Source organism: Elgaria multicarinata, chromosome 2 (genome assembly GCF_023053635.1).
Source record: "Elgaria multicarinata webbii isolate HBS135686 ecotype San Diego chromosome 2, rElgMul1.1.pri, whole genome shotgun sequence".
NCBI classification, from domain to species: Eukaryota; Metazoa; Chordata; class Lepidosauria; order Squamata; family Anguidae; genus Elgaria; species Elgaria multicarinata.
The window spans coordinates 87,841,766-87,860,465 of NC_086172.1; the positions used below are offsets into that span (position 1 = coordinate 87,841,766).

Sequence of the window (18,700 nt, forward strand, 5' to 3'; positions counted from 1 at the left end):
GCTTCAAATGATAGAGATGTGTAGGAAGGACCTGCATGAATAGCCCATGTACAGTACGTCCAGATGCTTGCCAAGTGAAGCAATTTCCATGCTCTTAACTGTAAGTAGGAGTAGGGTTTAAGTTCATGGACTTTATTTCATAGACTTATTGAAGAATACTTACATACTAAGCACATTTACTTGGAAGTAATTAAGGGTACAATCCTATGCATGTTTAGACAGAAAAAGGTCCTAGCATTCTCAGCATTCCTCAGCCAGCCATGCTGGCTGGAGCATGCTGGGAATTGTAGGATTTTTTTCTGTCTAAACAAGCATAGGATTGCACCTTAAGTCCCATTTGTTTCCATGGAGCTTACATTCAAGTAGATGTGCATGAATCAGTATTTTTAATAATAACCCAAATGTCAGCAGGTGAAGTAAACAGTGTTTACTTGCAGTTAACATAGTTGTGAAAGAACACACACTATTTGCATTCTTGATTTCATTTACATATTTGATTCGTTGTCTTGGACCATGCTTTCAAGCAGAACAATTGAACACACTGCTTTCATTCATGCAGGCTGCTGTATTTATGAAGGCGAAGAGTATAATGTTGGAGACATCATCCTGGAGAGAAATGGATCCATCTGTTTCGAATTAATATGCACATTAGATGGCCTTCAGGTTGTACATGTACACCCCTGCAGTACAACTGTGACTCCCACAACTACTGTTTCAACTACCTCTTCCACCACGATTACAACCACCACACGTAAGCTTACAATGTGGTTAATATGCATTGTTAATCATCTCGTTGGAGAGAATTGGTTTTATGTGAAGTTTATTTTAGATCTCTTTGTATGGCATTAATGCAAAGCTAAATGCCTTACAGCACACCTGGCTTGCCTGGGGACAGAGGGTGAGTGGCATAACTGGCAGAGGGAGGGGCTCTGGAGGAGCTTTTAGGTTGCAGGAACCCACCCCTCAACCTCTTGTCATCTCCTGTGTCAGTTATGTGCAGGCATCTTTAGTGGGAATAAGGTTGGTGAACATTCAGAGGCACCATTTTGGTGACAGATAATTCCTGAGGCTGCCAGCTCAGGGTTTTGTGCCCCCAGTTGGGAAATAAGGATTATCTTTGAGGCCAGCTCACCTCACCCACTATGAGTTTTGTGGCATGGGAGGGGGTCACATGGGAAGGCCTTCCTTCCCCAAATGGGGCAAGCCTGAGGGGTGCTGCTCTCACCAACGTCACTCAACAGGCATTGAATGTCTCTCCTGATTCACTGCGTGGCTAGTTGCTGGCTTTGATTAGATGCCCACTCAGGTTCCCCCTTTGTAGATCTTTCAATAAATGTGGCTCAAGTTTACATCCATATCTGTGTCTTGACTTGTTATCCCACCTACCCACCCTACCTGTTCTCAATATGATATGGATCATACTGCATTTGAGGTTTTTGCATGCAGTATCAATTTTCTTCTCCAGAACTCTTAAAATGGCACAGTGAGTCTCATTGTGTTTTCCTCCTCTATTTCAGCCTTTACGACAACCTCTTCAATTAAAACAAGTAAGTCTTAATAAGGAAGTTGGGGAGGGGGAATAGTTGAGTGGCGTAGAGTATATACTTTGCATGTATAAAGACTTAGGTTTAATCTCTGGCACTAGTTAAAAGGGCAACAGGACTGAGAGTGAGGGTAGTGGGGGGGGGGCGGAATTCTGCCTGAAATCCTAACGAGCCATTGCCAATTACAGTAAAGAATACTGAGCAAGAGGCACTAATTGTGTGACTCAGTATAGGACAAATTCAGATGTTCATATATAACTTCACTGCTCTGACACTGCTGGTAAAGTTGCCGAAGCAAAAGGAAAGAACAATATCTGGGTAATAACGAGATACTCATGTATGCTTAATTATCTCTTTAGAGGCTTTAACAATAGGCACTCAAAAATAAGGAAGAGAATCCTGATCTCGTATACCAGGTCTTGTGCACTAGAGCTAAGGAGTCCCAGGATATTATTGTTTCCAACTTCTCTAGCTTGGGATATTTTTTGTTGTGGTTTATGGCAAGGTGGCGGCAGGGTAGATGGTTCTCGACGGATATGATGTAATTTAAACTCGCCATTTAATGGTGGGAAAGTGTTCAAATGAACCTGTTATGCCTTAAAGCCAGGAGAGTGACTTTCAGATTTGTCTTGCAGCTCCATGCATCTGCGAATGGAGTCAATGGTATGATGTCAGTTTTCCCAAAGATGAACCAGGAGGTGGTGACTATGAGACATACGATGCGATAAGGAATAAAGGATATGAATTGTGTGCAGCCCCACTAGATATACATTGCAGAGCTAAAGCATCACCTGATCTAACTTTGGAAGAGCTGGGACAGAAAGTGGATTGTAATGTTACTCATGGATTCATTTGTAGAAATGATGACCAGGACAAAAGCCTCTGGAACCTCTGCTATAATTATGAGATCAGTGTATTCTGCTGCCCATTTCCATGCTCAACTACAACAGGAACTACATCTCCGACCACATCGCCTACCACTACAAAACTATCTACCACCCCACCAACTACAACCACACCAGCTTCTACTACAACCATGCCACCGACCACCACACCAACCATCATTCCTACCACTACTTCTACACCAACTACTACTCTTATTACTACTCCTGCACCATCTACCACCACACCAACTATTTCTCCAACTACAACCACCACCATTACAACAACTACTATTACTACTACAAGAAGCACAACAGGTACTGAACAAATAATTAATTCTTGGTATCAGTTTCGTAGCACTTTCCATAAATGAGTGTATCACCCCCTTTCTTTCTTTCTTTCTTTCTTTCTTTCTTTCTTTCTTTCTTTCTTTCATTTTTATACTGTAAAATAGCTAAACCTCCATGGGCAATTCACATTTCAAGATATGTGAAACATATTGAATGATAAAATTACATAATATACACATAAAAGGAGATTTACATTGCTAAAACTAAATAATATATTTCATTTAGAAAGTGGTATAATAATTACTTTAAGGTAATTCTTATAATAATACTTTTTTATAATAATACTTTTTATTTATAACTTTGCTCGCACTGGCAGATAAATGAGTATGAATACTTAATTTGAGGAATTATGCACGATATTGACCCTGTTCAGACAACATGCTAAGCCATGGTTAGGCCTCCAACCCTTTTGCAGCAAATGGTTAGTGAGCATGTTTAAACCATGGTTATATAGTCACATGACATGCTAAGCCGTAATGTTTAGCTCAAAATGCTTAACCACCATGGCCTAACATGTCATCTGAACAGGGGCATTCAGATATTGCTTTGATTAAGGGCCATTTCCCACATTTAATTTCTTATTCAAGTGAGTTATCCTGAATTTTTCCTCTTGAAATTGCTCAAATGGGGAACCAACATGTGATGCAGGCGATCTTGCATGTGACTTCTGTAACAGGAATGATTGCTTAGATGTGTTTGCCTGGATGAGGCATTCCATTTGAATGCACATCCTCAGAAGTTCAGGAATGCTCAGGTGTACAAGAAATATATGCTGTAAACCAACCCACAACAAGATTCATGTTGTAAGGATGTAACATCAGGACTCAATTGCAGAATATTGTAACTTGACCTAGAATTACATATGGAAATTGAACCTCCAATAATGTATTTAACTAAGAAATGGGGAAATAATTACACTGATTTTTTTCTTTCTTTTCCCCTCTTCCACCAATTTTACTTTCAACGACATCAGCCATCACAAGTAAGTACAAAAGCAAAAGACGCATTCTAACTTAAAGCATGCTGGGAGAGGGGGATGAGTGTAAGATAACTTTAGTGTCCTCTAAATGTTGAGCTGAGTACTCAGGCTGTACTCAGAAAGTAAAAAAAGTAAAAAGAAAGTAAAAAAAATACAATAATGATGGAGGGGAGGCTATGTTGAGAATATTAACTGACTGAACTAGAGGGAAAGAATGTTTTGCTGTGTCCTCCATGTTTCAGTTGAGGAAATTTAAAGAGAAGTGAGAGAGTGTTTTGCTTGCCATTTATAACTCTGGAAGCTAAGAGAAAATATTCCATCTTTACTGGGTGTGGTATCCTCACAATGTACATTTTCAATGAAAGTAGATCAATCTATATGTCCAGGGAACTTCAACCTATGAAGTTCATGGACCTCTAATTATAAGAACATAAGAAGTGCCCTGATGCTGGATCAGACCAAGGGTCCATCTCTAGTCTAGCACTCTGTTCACACAGTGGCCAACCAGCCATTGGCCAGGGATGAAGAAGCAGGCCATGGTGCAACAGCACCCTCATGCCCATGTTCCCCAGCAACTGGTGCACACAGGCTTACTGCCTTGAATACTGGAGATAGCACACAACCATCAGGGCTAGTAACCATTGATAGCCTTCACCTCCAGGAATTTATCCAACACCCTTTTAAAGCCATCCAGATAGGCTGAGGTTTACTCCACTCCAAGTAATTGGGGATGTAGGCCATTGCCTACAAATGCTCATGCCACAAGAAACCAAGAAGTCACCAAGATGCCACAGCATTATTTTTTGATAACCCTGAAGACACTGCAATAAATGAGAACACTTATGAAGTTGCCTGTGAGTTTTCTAACTGTATATATGCCATACAGGCAAGGTGTGACTCAGGAAACATCTGTGCTGTGGTGTACTTTCAGTGGTTGTGATAGGGATGAACTCTGTGGGGAAAATCGGCTGAGCAGTGCTGATGCCACAGAGGCTGAATGGTGTTGAGGTCAGAAACTGAAAGGCAGAACGGTGCTGCAGAATAGCCGGATCAGAATCAGGGGCGCCGAGCAGGCAATGGATCGAGTGGCAAGAGGAGGAATGGGGGAGAAGGCAGCCTGAGCAAAAGACTGGAAAGAAAACTTAAGCAGTGGAACTGAAATGGGGAGCGGGGAGGAAAGGAAGAGTAGATGAGTGGAGGATAGGAAAGAAGGGAGAAGGAGAAAGCCATCAGGAGCACCTGGAGCTTCTCTACACCAATAACTTATTATAAACTCGCAATTGGTCACTCACGGATGTTTGAGGGTCCTTTTCATGATATTGTCAACCTTCAATGCCTCTCCAGCCATTTTCAAGAAGGAATCCACCATTTTATAAAAAACCCAAAATGCATCAATAAATAAAAATCATGCTATGAAGGACCTTCGTATGGGAAGGAACTGGCAAAACAAGGGTGGGGAATTCTTATACTGTGCCGATTGTTAAATCCGTGAAGACTCTAGAAGTCAAATCCCCAGTAAGGCTGTGGGATTTTTGCTAAATATGGAGAAGCTCCTGGATTGTAAAGATGTGTTTGCAATCAGCCTGAGATGCATAGTTAGGCATGAGTTAAAAAATAACAATCGTTTCCCCAGCACTAACATGTACATTTTCAAGTTCAGAAAGCACCTTGCTTTGAGAAATGTATATCTTCATTTCTAAATAAAATGACAGAATGGAAACGAGTCCCTTCAAAAAGAAATCTGATAATCCAAATCTACATCTTGTAAAATCAATGGTATTTTTGAGCAAGGGTCCCAATATGCAGTGAGAGAATTCATGCTGAGGCAATGAACAGAACTTACAGAATTCCAACTTTATAAATTTTATAACGCTGTTGTGCAGCTTGAACAATGATTGCCTAACAAATTGCTTCCAAAACCATCGATGTAACGAATGCGTTATTTCTTGTAGCACCTTGTCCTGAAACTGAAATATGTGAGTGGTCAGGGTGGATTGACGTGAGTTACCCAATTTTTGGTTCTGAATATGGTGACTATGAAACCTATGATAACATCAGAGCACACGGCATAGAGATCTGTGAGAGGCCGCAGAACATATCCTGCCGAGCAGAGAAATTTCCTGACAGATCTATCAAGGATTTGGAACAAGACGTGACCTGTGATGTTTCGATTGGGCTTATTTGCAACAACAAAGATCAGGTTCCTGGGACTGCCATGCCTGCGCCTATGTGTCTGAACTATCAGATCCGGGTATACTGCTGCATATGCCCACCCCCCCAAAATAACACTACAACGCCAACTACCACTACTACCTCCACATCACCTACCACCACACCAACCATCACTCCTACCATTACGTCTACACCAACTACAACTCCTATTTCTACTTCAACGCCATCTACTACCACACCAACCATAACTCCTACCATTACATCTACACCAACTACAGCCCCTATTTCTACTTCAACACCATCTACCACCACGCCAACTATTTCTCCAACTACAACCGCTACTACTCCACATAGCACCACAGGTACTGAACGTATGTTAAATTCTTGGTATTGGTTTGCAAGGATATTACTCCTTTTATTTGTGTATTTATTTATTACTCATTTTTACTGCCCATTAGTCAAAACTCTCTGGGTGGTTCAGGTTCCTAGAAGGCTAAAATTTCTGAACTCACCTATAAAATCAGATTTTACATTGCTAACCATAAATAATATACCCTGCTTATGCATTTGTTCTTTTCAGCAAGTTTTTATTTCATAACTTTGCCCTCACTGGCAGCTGAAACGGGCCTGCATACTTATGTTGAAGAATGTGAATGATATTAAGATATTGCTTAGATTAAGTGCCAATTTCCATGCTTAGGGTACAACCGGGTTTTCTCTAACCTTAGAAGAGGGAGTCAGTGATCCGGTTCCCACCCCGCCCCTTCACGCCCACCATTGGAAGAACCACAACAGCTGCCTTCTGAGGTTGGAAAAATCGATCTCAGAGAAGAAAGGGGTGGCTGAGGAGGGAAGGAGATTGCAGAGGCCAGGAAACAAGTTAACCTGAGCCTCTTCCAACTTCCCCTCCCCCCCGTCTTTGAAGCACCCTCACTAGGCAGGCAAAAATGCCTGTCTAACAAAACTTGCATTCATCAGAGGCAGCAGCAGTGAAAATTACTTCCGCTGCTCCTCCTGCCATGCCGGCTTCAGACCGGCAGGATGTTTCATAACACAGAAATCTCTTTGCCCTTTATTTCTTATTCAAGTGAGTAGTCCAGAGCCAGGTAAGTCCCCCTCCCCCCTTACATGGCTCTATAGCCATCACTGCATGGACCGCAGCGGCAGTGGATGGGGGAGCCAGGTAAGCTCCCCTCCCCACTTACCTGGCTCCGAAATCTCTTTGCCCTTTATTTCTTATTCAAGTGAGTAGTCCAGACCTTTTCCTCAGGTACTTACTCAAATGGATTACCAGTGTATGATGCAAGGATATATTTTTTATATGGGTTCAATAATATCAACAATTTCTTAGCAGTATTTGCCTGGTTGAGGCATTCCATTTGTCCTTGTGAGTGTATACCCTCAGAAGCCCAGGAATCCTCAGCTGGACAAGAAATATCTCCTATAAACCAACCCTAAGACAAAATCCATATTGCTCTGGTGCAACATCAATTCTCAGGGGAGAAATGCAGAATATTTTACCTTGACCTAGAATCACATGTGGAAATTGAATTGCAATGATGTGTTTTCTTAAAAACTGGGAAATAATTACATTGACATTTCTCTCCCTTTCCCTTCCCTTCCACTATTTTTACCGCCATGACAACAGGCTCCACAAGTAAGTAGTAAAGCAAAACATGTGCTATAAATTAAAGTATGCGGTGTTGTTGTTGTTGTTTTTAAAGAGGAGGGGGGAAATGTTATGATGATTGAAAACTTATGTCAGGAGTGTTTACTGAATGAACTTGGGGAAATTATAATATGGAAAAAATTCAGATGTAGTGCTTTTATGTATATTGAGATACGGATGACATCCATGGCAATAAAAAATAAAAAATAAAAATAACAATAGGTTTTTTTCTAGTATGTACATTTTCAATTGCAGAAAGCACCTTGCTTTGAGAAATGTATATCTTCATTTCTAAATAAAATGACAGAATGGAAACGAGTCCCTTCATAAAGAAATCTGATAATCCAAATCTACATCTCGTAAAATCAATGGTATTTTTGAGCAAGGGTCCCAATATGCAGTGAGAGAATTCACGCTCAGGCAATGAACAGAACTTACAGAATTCCAACTTTATAAATTTTATAACGCTGTTGTGCAGCTTGAACAATGATTGCCTAACAAATTGCGTTATTTGTTAACGATTGCGTTATTTCTTGTAGCACCTTGTCCTGAAACTGAAATATGTGAGTGGTCAGGGTGGATTGACGTGAGTTACCCAATTTTTGGTTCTGAATATGGTGACTATGAAACCTATGATAACATCAGAGCACACGGCATAGAGATCTGTGAGAGGCCGCAGAACATATCCTGCCGAGCAGAGAAATTTCCTGACAGATCCATCAAGGATTTGGAACAAGACGTGACCTGTGATGTTTCGACTGGGCTTATTTGCAACAACAAAGATCAGGTTCCTGGGACGGCCATGCCTGCGCCTATGTGTCTGAACTATCAGATCCGCGTGTACTGCTGCATATGCCCAACCACAACACCAACTACCACTACTACCTCCACATCACCTACCACCACACTAACCATCACTCCTACCATTACGTCTACACCAACTACAACTCCTATTTCTACTTCAACGCCATCTACTACCACACCAACTATAACTCCTACTGTTACATCTACACCAACTACAACTCCTATTTCTACTTCAACACCATCTACCACCACGCCAACTATTTCTCCAACTACAACCGCTACTACTCCACATAGCACCACAGGTACTGAACGTATGTTAAATTCTTGGTATTGGTTTGCAAGGATATTACTCCTTTTATTTGTGTATTTATTTGTTACTCATTTGTACTGCCCATTAGTCAAAACTCTCTGGGTGGTTCAGGTTCCTAGAAGGCTAAAATTTCTGAACTCACCTATAAAATCAGATTTTACATTGCTAACCATAAATAATATACCCTGCTTATGCATTTGTTCTTTTCAGCAAGTTTTTATTTCATAACTTTGCCCTCACTGGCAGCTGAAACGGGCCTGCATACTTATGTTGAAAAACTGTGAATGATATTAAGATATTGCTTAGATTAAGTGCCAATTTCCATGCTTAGGGTACAACCGGGTTTTCTCTAACCTTAGAAGAGGGAGTCAGTGATCCGGTTCCCACCCCGCCCCTTCACGCCCACCATTGGAAGAACCACAACAGCTGCCTTCTGAGGTTGGAAAAATCGATCTCAGAGAAGAAAGGGGTGGCTGAGGAGGGAAGGAGATTGCAGAGGCCAGGAAACAAGTTAACCTGAGCCTCTTCCAACTTCCCCTCCCCCCCGTCTTTGAAGCACCCTCACTAGGCAGGCAAAAATGCCTGTCTAACAAAACTTGCATTCATCAGAGGCAGCAGCAGTGAAAATTACTTCCGCTGCTCCTCCTGCCATGCCGGCTTCAGACCGGCAGGATGTTTCATAACACAGAAATCTCTTTGCCCTTTATTTCTTATTCAAGTGAGTAGTCCAGAGCCAGGTAAGTCCCCCTCCCCCCTTACATGGCTCTACAGCCATCACTGCATGGACCGCAGCGGCAGTGGATGGGGGAGCCAGGTAAGCTCCCCTCCCCATTTACCTGGCTCCGAAATCTCTTTGCCCTTTATTTCTTATTCAAGTGAGTAGTCCAGACCTTTTCCTCAGGTACTTACTCAAATGGATTACCAGTGTATGATGCAAGGATATATTTTTTATATGGGTTCAATAATATCAACAATTTCTTAGCAGTATTTGCCTGGTTGAGGCATTCCATTTGTCCTTGTGAGTGTATACCCTCAGAAGCCCAGGAATCCTCAGCTGGACAAGAAATATCTCCTATAAACCAACCCTAAGACAAAATCCATATTGCTGGGGTGCAACATCAGTTCTCAGGGGAGAAATGCAGAATATTTTACCTTGACCTAGAGTCACATGTGGAAATTGAATTGCAATGATGTGTTTTCTTAAAAACTGGGAAATAATTACATTGACATTTCTCTCCCTTTCCCCTCCCTTGCACTATTTTTACCACCATGACAACAGGCTACACAAGTAAGTACTAAAGCAAAACATGTGCTATAAATTAAAGTATGTGGTGTTGTTGTTGTTGTTTTTAAAGAGGAGGGGAGAAATGTTATTATGATGATTGAAAACTTATGTCAGGAGTGTTTACTGAATGAACTTGGGGAAGTTATAATATGGAAAAAATTCAGATGTAGTGCTTTTATGTATATTGAGATACGGATGACATCCATGGCAAAAAAAAAATAAAAAATAAAAATAACAATAGTTTTTTTTCTAGTATGTACATTTTCAATTGCAGAAAGCACCTTGCTTTGAGAAATGTATATCTTCATTTCTAAATAAAATGACAGAATGGAAACGAGTCCCTTCAAAAAGAAATCTGATAATCCAAATCTACATCTTGTAAAATCAATGGTATTTTTGAGCAAGGGTCCCAATATGCAGTGAGAGAATTCACGCTCAGGCAATGAACAGAACTTACAGAATTCCAACTTTATAAATTTTATAACGCTGTTGTGCAGCTTGAACAATGATTGCCTAACAAATTGCGTTATTTGTTAACGATTGCGTTATTTCTTGTAGCACCTTGTCCTGAAACTGAAATATGTGAGTGGTCAGGGTGGATTGACGTGAGTTACCCAATTTTTGGTTCTGAATATGGTGACTATGAAACCTATGATAACATCAGAGCACACGGCATAGAGATCTGTGAGAGGCCGCAGAACATATCCTGCCGAGCAGAGAAATTTCCTGACAGATCCATCAAGGATTTGGAACAAGACGTGACCTGTGATGTTTCGATTGGGCTTATTTGCAACAACAAAGATCAGGTTCCTGGGACTGCCATGCCTGCGCCTATGTGTCTGAACTATCAGATCCGGGTATACTGCTGCATATGCCCAACCACAACACCAACTACCACTACTACCTCCACATCACCTACCACCACACTAACCATCACTCCTACCATTACGTCTACACCAACTACAACTCCTATTTCTACTTCAACGCCATCTACTACCACACCAACCATAACTCCTACTGTTACATCTACACCAACTACAACTCCTATTTCTACTTCAACACCATCTACCACCACGCCAACTATTTCTCCAACTACAACCGCTACTACTCCACATAGCACCACAGGTACTGAACGTATGTTAAATTTTTGGTATTGGTTTGCAAGGATATTACTCCTTTTATTTGTGTATTTATTTATTACTCATTTGTACTGCCCATTAGTCAAAACTCTCTGGGTGGTTCAGGTTTCTAGAAGGCTAAAATTTCTGAACTCACCTATAAAATCAGATTTTACATTGCTAACCATAAATAATATACTTTGCTTATGCATTTGTTCTCTTTCAGCAAGTTTTTATTTCATAACTTTGCCCTCACTGGCAGCTGAAACGGGCCTGCATACTTATGTTGAAGAATGTGAATGATATTAAGATATTGCTTAGATTAAGTGCCAATTCCAATGCGTAGGGTACAACCGGGTTTTCTCTAACCTTAGAAGAGGGAGTCAGTGATCCGGTTCCCACCCCGCCCCCTCACGCCCACCATTGGAAGAACCACAATGGCTGCCTTCTGAGGTTGGAAAAATCGATCTCAGAGAAGAAAGGGGTGGCTGAGGTGGGAAGGAAATTGCAGAGGCCAGGAAACAAGTTAACTTGAGCCTCTTTAGCTTCCCCTCCCCCCATCTTTGAAGCACCCTCACTAGGCAGGCAAAAATGCCTGTCTAACAAAACTTGCATTGATCATTGGCAGTTGCGTTGAAAATTCTTCACCGATGTTGCAAAACATAGAAATCTCTTTGCCCTTTATTTCTTATTCAAGTGAGTAGTCCAGACCTTTTCCTCAGGTACTTACTCAAATGGATTACCAGTGTTTGATGCAGGGATTTTTTCAAACTAGGGGTTCGGAATAGGGTGACCATATGAAAAGGAGGACAGGGCTCCTGTATCTTTAACAGTTTCATAGAAAAGGGAATTTCAGAATGTGTCATTTGTATATATGGGGAACCTGGTGAAATTTCCTCTTCATCACAACAGTTAAAGCTGCAGGTGCCTTGCCCTCTTTTAAATCTGGTCACCCTAGTATAGCTCCTGCAACTTTAACTGTGGTGATGAAGAGGGAATTTCACCAGGTTCCCCATATATACAAATGACACCTGCTGAAATTCCCTTTTCAGTACAACTGTTAAAGATACAGGAGCCCTGTCCTCCTTTTCATATGGTCACCCTAGGGGTTCAGTAATATCAACAATTTCTTAGCAGTATTTGCTTGGTTGAGGCATTCCATTTGTCCTTGTGAGTGTATACCCTCAGAAGCCCAGGAATCCTCAGCTTGATAAGAAATATCTCCTATAAACCAACCTAAGACAAAATCCATATTGCTGGGGTGCAACATCAGTTCTCAGGGAAGAATTGCAGAATATTTTACCTTGACCTAGAATCACATGTGGAAATTGAATTGCCATGATGTGTTTTCTTAGAAATTGGGAAATAATTACATTGACCTTTTTTCTCCCTTCCCCCCCCCTTGCACTAATTTTACCGCCATGACAACAGGCTCCACAAGTAAGTAGTAAAGCAAAACATGTGCTATAAATTAAAGTATGCGGTGTTGTTGTCGTTGTTTTTAAAGAGGAGGGGGGAAATGTTATTATGATGATTGGAAACTTATGTCGGGAGTGTTTACTGAATGAACTTGGGGAAGTTATAATATGGAAAAAATTCAGATGTAGTGCTTTTATGTATATTGAGATAGGGATGACGTCTATGGCAAAAAACAACAACAACAATAGTTTTTTCCCCTAGTATTTATTTATTGCATTTCTATACCACCCAATAGCCAAAGCTCTCTGGGCGGTTTACTTTTTCATTTTACATGTACATTTTCAAGTGAAGAAAGCACCTTCCTTTGAGAAATTTATATTTTCATTTCTAAATAATATGACAGAATGAAAACGAGTCCCTTCAAAAAGAAATCTGATAATCCAAATCCACATTTGGAAAAAATCAATGGTATTTTTGAGCAAGGGTCCCAATATGCAGTGAGAGAATTCATGCTGAGGCAATGACTAGAACTTACAGAATTCCAACTTTATAAATTTTATAATGCTATTGTGCAGCTTGAACTCCTATTATTGATTTATTGATTTATTACTTGTCTGTATTGCTAATTAGCCAAAGCTCATTCGGTGGTTCATGTTCCTAGAAGGCTAGAATGTTAAAATTACATAATACACCTATGAAAGGTGATTTACATTGCTAAATATACGTAATATACTTTGCTTAGAACTTGGTTGAATAAGTGCTATGCATTTGTTCTTTTTCATCAAGTTTTTATTTATGACATTTTCCGCACTGGTAGATAAATTGCATACTTATTTTGAAGAACTGTGAATGATATTGTTTTGATTATGGTACATTTCCCATATGAAGGGCAGAATCCTATGGTTTCTAGCTAAGCCCTGAAGGGCCATGTGATATTGGGGATTTCCCCCTCTGAGGTCAGAGACAGTGGACCGACCTCGGATGGGTGAATCCGAGATCCACCCCCTCCCCCACCCCCCTCAGACCCGCCCTAGAAAGAACTGAGCCGGCTGCCCTCTGAAATCAGAAAATTGACCCCAGAAAGGAGGAAAAGTGAGCAGAGGGGGGAGGTGACTGAGGAGGTCAGGATACAGGTTCACCTGAGCTTCTTCCAGCTGTCTTCCGTCCACCTTTGAAGCACCCTCAGTAGATGGCAGAAAGCCCATCTAGTGAAAAGTGTATCAATGGGAGGATGGGGGGGGGGAAGATGGCATCTGCTGCTCCTTCCGCCCTGCCAACTTCAGCCTGGCAGGGCATTGGATACATCGCTGTGCAGTCAGAGCTTATGTTGCACAAGAACCCTTCTTGTGCAACATCAGCTCAATTTAAAAAATAAATAAGGGGTGGGTGCGAGGGAAGCCTCCAATACTAAAGGAAGAAGAGTGGGCTAAGAGCTATTAGGGATGAGGGACATCGTGAGGACTTTTGCTGTTACTCTTAAGTGCAGTCAGGGCCAGAAATAACCTACTTCAGACAGTAACAGGAGGGTTAAAGTTAAAGAAACTGGCATTTTCACAGATCTTTTTAGATTCTATTCCGTGGAATCTCCTCCTTTCTTTAAATAGAATTGTACTCTAATTTTAAAAATAAATATCAGCATAAATAGTTTTAGGTTGAAAGGTGAGGCTGTGCTCCCAAGACGTTGGTCAAACTAGTATCAGCATCCATAAACTGTTTTGGTGTGTTATAAATTGTGTGATCAACCTACAAATGAATTTACCCAAGCAGCTGTTGAATCTGAAAGCACTACAACAATGATGGGGCAGCATTTTTGGCCTGGATTCTGAATTCTGATATGGGAAGGATCTTGGGGGCCATATTCCAAAAGTGGGAGGGACTAAGAGGGCGGGGGTGGTGGTGGTGCCAAAGGCATGTCAAAGAAAAGAGGGCACAGCCAGAATTAGTTCATATCAGTTTGGATGTTTTCTCAACAAGCACCCCAAGCAAAGCTCAATTCTATTCATGTCTACTCAAGAGTAAGCCACACAAAGAGTGCAAAGAAGTTAGCCACAGGAACTGGCTTTTGTAATAAAAAAAGACTCTGGTTTCTGCAGCTTTTCCTTACAGAAGTGGTTGAAATATCTTGCTCTTAAAATACCTTGCAGGGCATTTAAAATTTAAATGCCTTTCGGCGCTCTTACCTCTGATCGCTGATTGTCCATAAGAACAAGTGTGCCTGTGCTGTGTGCTGAAGGGAAATCTCAGCTCTTATCTCAAAGAAGTGATCAGAGATAAGAGTGGGATTTTCCTGCCCCGGGGCTGGAAGAAGACGGGTCGGGATATGTAGAAGAAGCACAAGGGTTTGTGTGGGAGCTAGCCAGTTGGCTAGAGCTTCCACATCCTTTCACTACAGGTTTCAGGTTAAAAACATAGAGAATTTCAAAACACAATCCTATGCATGTTTAGACAGAAAGCAGTCCAACACGTCCCAGTATTCCCCAGCAAGGATGCTGGGAGTTGTAGGAATATATTCTGTTCAAACATACATAAGATTGCATAACCAAAAGTTGAGTTCATAGGTTTAGAGATATTAGAACTTAATTTCATTATCTTATTTTTGCTTCACATAGGAGTTGTTTTCAAATGAGCTTCATATTGAGAGCCAGTGTGGTGTAATGGCTAAAGTGTTGGACTCGGAGTTGGGAGATCCGTGTTCTAATCCTAGGGTGACCATATTTTGGAAACCAAAAAGGAGGACAACATGGTCGCCCCCAAGGGGGCGTGTCCAGTACCAAGGGGGCATGCCCACCCGAACATAGCCTTGGTCACATGTCTGATTTTACAGCACACATTTAAGACAAATCTGTTCTACGCAACATCTTAATGTTAAAATCACTGAAATAAAGAACAAGTGAGAGATTCAATGTATCTGAAATTAATTTCATTCACTCCTACTTTTGTAGGTTTTGCTGTACTTTGAAGCTTTTGCTGTACTCTGTGTGTTACATTCTCCCCTTCCCTCAAATATCTTTTCTGACTGTATCTTCACTCATTGCAAGCTGCTGTTGTTTTTAACAGGGTTTGCTACTGCCCCCAGATCTGTTTCAAATTTGGTATGGCTAAAGCTCTACCTAAAAGCTTTCATGGTGCCAACTTTCAGCTCTTTATCTTTAAAAATGACAGTTTTAAAAATAATAATTTTAAAACCTCATTTTTTAAAAAAAAATCCTAAAAAATGAATGGATGAACGGATCTGTTTCAAATTTGGTATGACTAAAGCCCTTCCTAAGAGCTACCATTGTGCCAAGTTTCATGTCTTTATCTTAAAAAATGACAGAGTTATAAGCATTTTTGTTAATTCCCATTAGAGCTGCTCTTTGGAAAAAAAGCCGGATTTCCCATCCCCCTCCCGGATTTGCCATCAAAACCCCGGACAAATCCAGGCAAATCCGGTCATATGGTCACTCCCCACTCGGCTATGGAAACCCATTGGTGACTTTGGGCCAGTCACAGACTCTCAGCCCAACCGACCTCACAGGGTTGTTGTTGTGAGGATAAAATGGACAGGAGGAGGATTATATACTTTGGTTACTTGGAGGAAAAAGGCGGGATATTTATTTATTTATTACATTTTTATACCGCCCAATAGCCGAAGCTCTCTGCATCATTAATAATAAAAAATAATGATGCAGTGATGCAACGTCAGGTCTCAGGGAAGAAATGCAGAATATTTTACCTTGGCCTAAAATCGGATGTTAAAATTCAAACTGCAATAATGTGTTTAACTTAAACAATTATTAAGGGAAACAATTACACTGACATTTTTCTCCTTTTTTCCTCCCTTGCCTGAATTGTATCACCAATGACAACAGGCTCCACAAGTAAGTACTAAAGAAAAACATGTGTTAGAAGTTAAAGTGTGCTGGGTTTATTTTTTAAACGAGGCAGGTGAGAAAATAGTATAATGACGGTGGGAAACATATGCCAGAAGTGTTCCCTGAAGGAACGAGGTGGATACTTTATTGTCAAACATCTCGATTATAGTACACTCATATACCCTGTGATAGGGAAGGAGTCTTTGGCAAAAATAACATTAGTTTTTTTCCTAACATGTGCATGTTTGAAATGCAGAAAGCACTTTGAGAACTGTATATCTTCATTACTAAATATATAACAGAATGGGAAAGCACAAAACAAACCTCATCAATCCAATACCAGACCTGTTGTAATCAATGGTATTCTTGAGCAAGTGTTCCACTATGCACGGAAATAATTAATGCTGAGGCAATGACCAGAACTCACTTAATTCCTACGCCAATCCCCACAGAATTTCTGACTATAGTCGCTTCAACACCAACGTCACCAAGCATCACTGGAACTCAGACCCCAAGTCCAACTGCACCCACCAGCACTCAAACCCCTTCAACAACCACAACTGTTGCTTTCCATTAATGAATAAAATACTCATCCATGCATGAAATACATTGAATCCTAAAACGTGGTAGTATATGGTCAGATCTACACCAAGCAGGATATAACACTATGAATGTGATTTGAAAAATAGCATGTGGAATGTGTCATGGGCTCCAACAATTGCCAGTGCATTTCAATACTGTTTTAAAGCAGTAGTGTAAATCCTGCCTCTATTATCATTCTGCAGAAAGAGACTTACACTACTAAATCTCAATAATACACTTTTAAACAAAGGGAGTAGAATAGTTGCTGACCATTATTTAATGCTCAATTCAGCCGTGATTTTTTAATTTGCCTGCTAAAATCCCCGAATCCTTCTCTTTAGAAGGCATGAATGATATTAATATATTGATTTGTCTAATTGTCATTTCACGTAATATATAATTTGCTCCAAGAGAGGACCTGACCTTTTCCTACAGTACCTGTACTCATGGGGCAAATGTATTGCAGGTCATTCGTAACATTGACAATTCCTTTAGCACTTTTTTTTTTAGCTGCTACTGTCACTGATACCATAACTATGTTTGCCTAGATTGGGTTGCGATTTGCAACTCTGCAGCCTGCTCCTTGTGGCTCCGATATGGCCTATATGATTGAGTTGCAATTACTTCTAGATGAGTAACTGACTTGCACAGTCATTGAATTGAGCAGAAAACTGTTGCTGGATTGCACAACTTCATTATTGTACTTTTAAACCACCTAATAACCGAAGTCCTCTGGGTGGAGTACAATGCATGAAAAGCGTGATACAAGAAGCTCATGGGCTGGAGCTTTGCCATTCCTACAGGTTTCCCGTTAACAATGTTAACATTTATAACACACAACCTTATGCATATTTAGCTGGAAAAAGTCTTACAATTTCTAGCATTCCCCAGATGGCATAGCTCCCTGCAGAATGCTGGGAGTTGTAGGGATATTTGCTGGCTAAAATGCATAGGATCACACACTTAATAACCAGAAGTTGAGTTCGTAGGTTTGGAAATGTTAGAATGTAATTTATTATCTTATTTTGCTTAAATAGCAGGTGAGTAAATTTATAATACCAGCATGTTATAATGCACTGCATTTGGTGTTTTCTAATGAGCTTCATCTTTGTTTTGCAGCTGAATGCATCATGTGCTACTGGTCTTCGTGGATTAGTGTGAGTAAACCAAACTACAACGACAAAGATGGTGGAGACAATGAAACCTATGTGAAAATCAGAGAAGAGGGCATAGATATCTGCACACAACCATTAAACATTTCATGCAGAGCTAAAGATTTTCCTCATGTACCCCTTGAAGAACTGGGACAAGAGTTGGTATGTGACGTTTCCACAGGACTAATCTGTAAAAACAAAGACCAAATCCAAGGGGGTGTGGCAACAATGTGTCTCGATTACGAAATCAGTGTTGAGTGCTGTGGTCCTTGCGTCAGCACTACAACAGGAACCTCTACGACACCAGTCTCGACTCCTGGGGTACACTCCTCGACTACAACGGCAACGACAACAATACCGTGCTCCACTGAAGAAACAGAACCAGGGATGTCTACTTCAGGTAGGAGAATAATCTATTAAGTCCCAATATGGTGTACACTGAACAAGCTGAATGCATTTTTTGGTAGGGATCAGGATTCACAACCCCATTCAAGGCCACTGGTTGTTGCGAATGGCTGGTTGCATGCAACTTGAGCTGGATAGGAGTCAATGGGAAAGTTAGCAGTGCCAGGTAAGAG

General features: G+C 40.8%; 1 protein-coding gene across 1 annotated transcript in view; it reads left to right on the forward strand.

Annotated features, from left to right (window-relative positions):
- The window catches only part of MUC2 (mucin 2, oligomeric mucus/gel-forming), an 87,298-nt gene that overhangs the window by 35,382 nt on the left and 33,216 nt on the right, over window positions 1-18,700 (forward strand). The window contains exons 28-36 of the mRNA XM_063118406.1: window positions 560-751; window positions 2,180-2,743; window positions 5,708-6,289; window positions 7,016-7,033; window positions 8,136-8,702; window positions 9,430-9,447; window positions 10,554-11,120; window positions 16,839-16,948; window positions 18,006-18,522. Of these exons, the coding sequence (XP_062974476.1) occupies window positions 560-751; window positions 2,180-2,743; window positions 5,708-6,289; window positions 7,016-7,033; window positions 8,136-8,702; window positions 9,430-9,447; window positions 10,554-11,120; window positions 16,839-16,948; window positions 18,006-18,522 (3,135 nt within the window). The remainder of the gene's footprint in view (window positions 1-559; window positions 752-2,179; window positions 2,744-5,707; window positions 6,290-7,015; window positions 7,034-8,135; window positions 8,703-9,429; window positions 9,448-10,553; window positions 11,121-16,838; window positions 16,949-18,005; window positions 18,523-18,700) is intronic.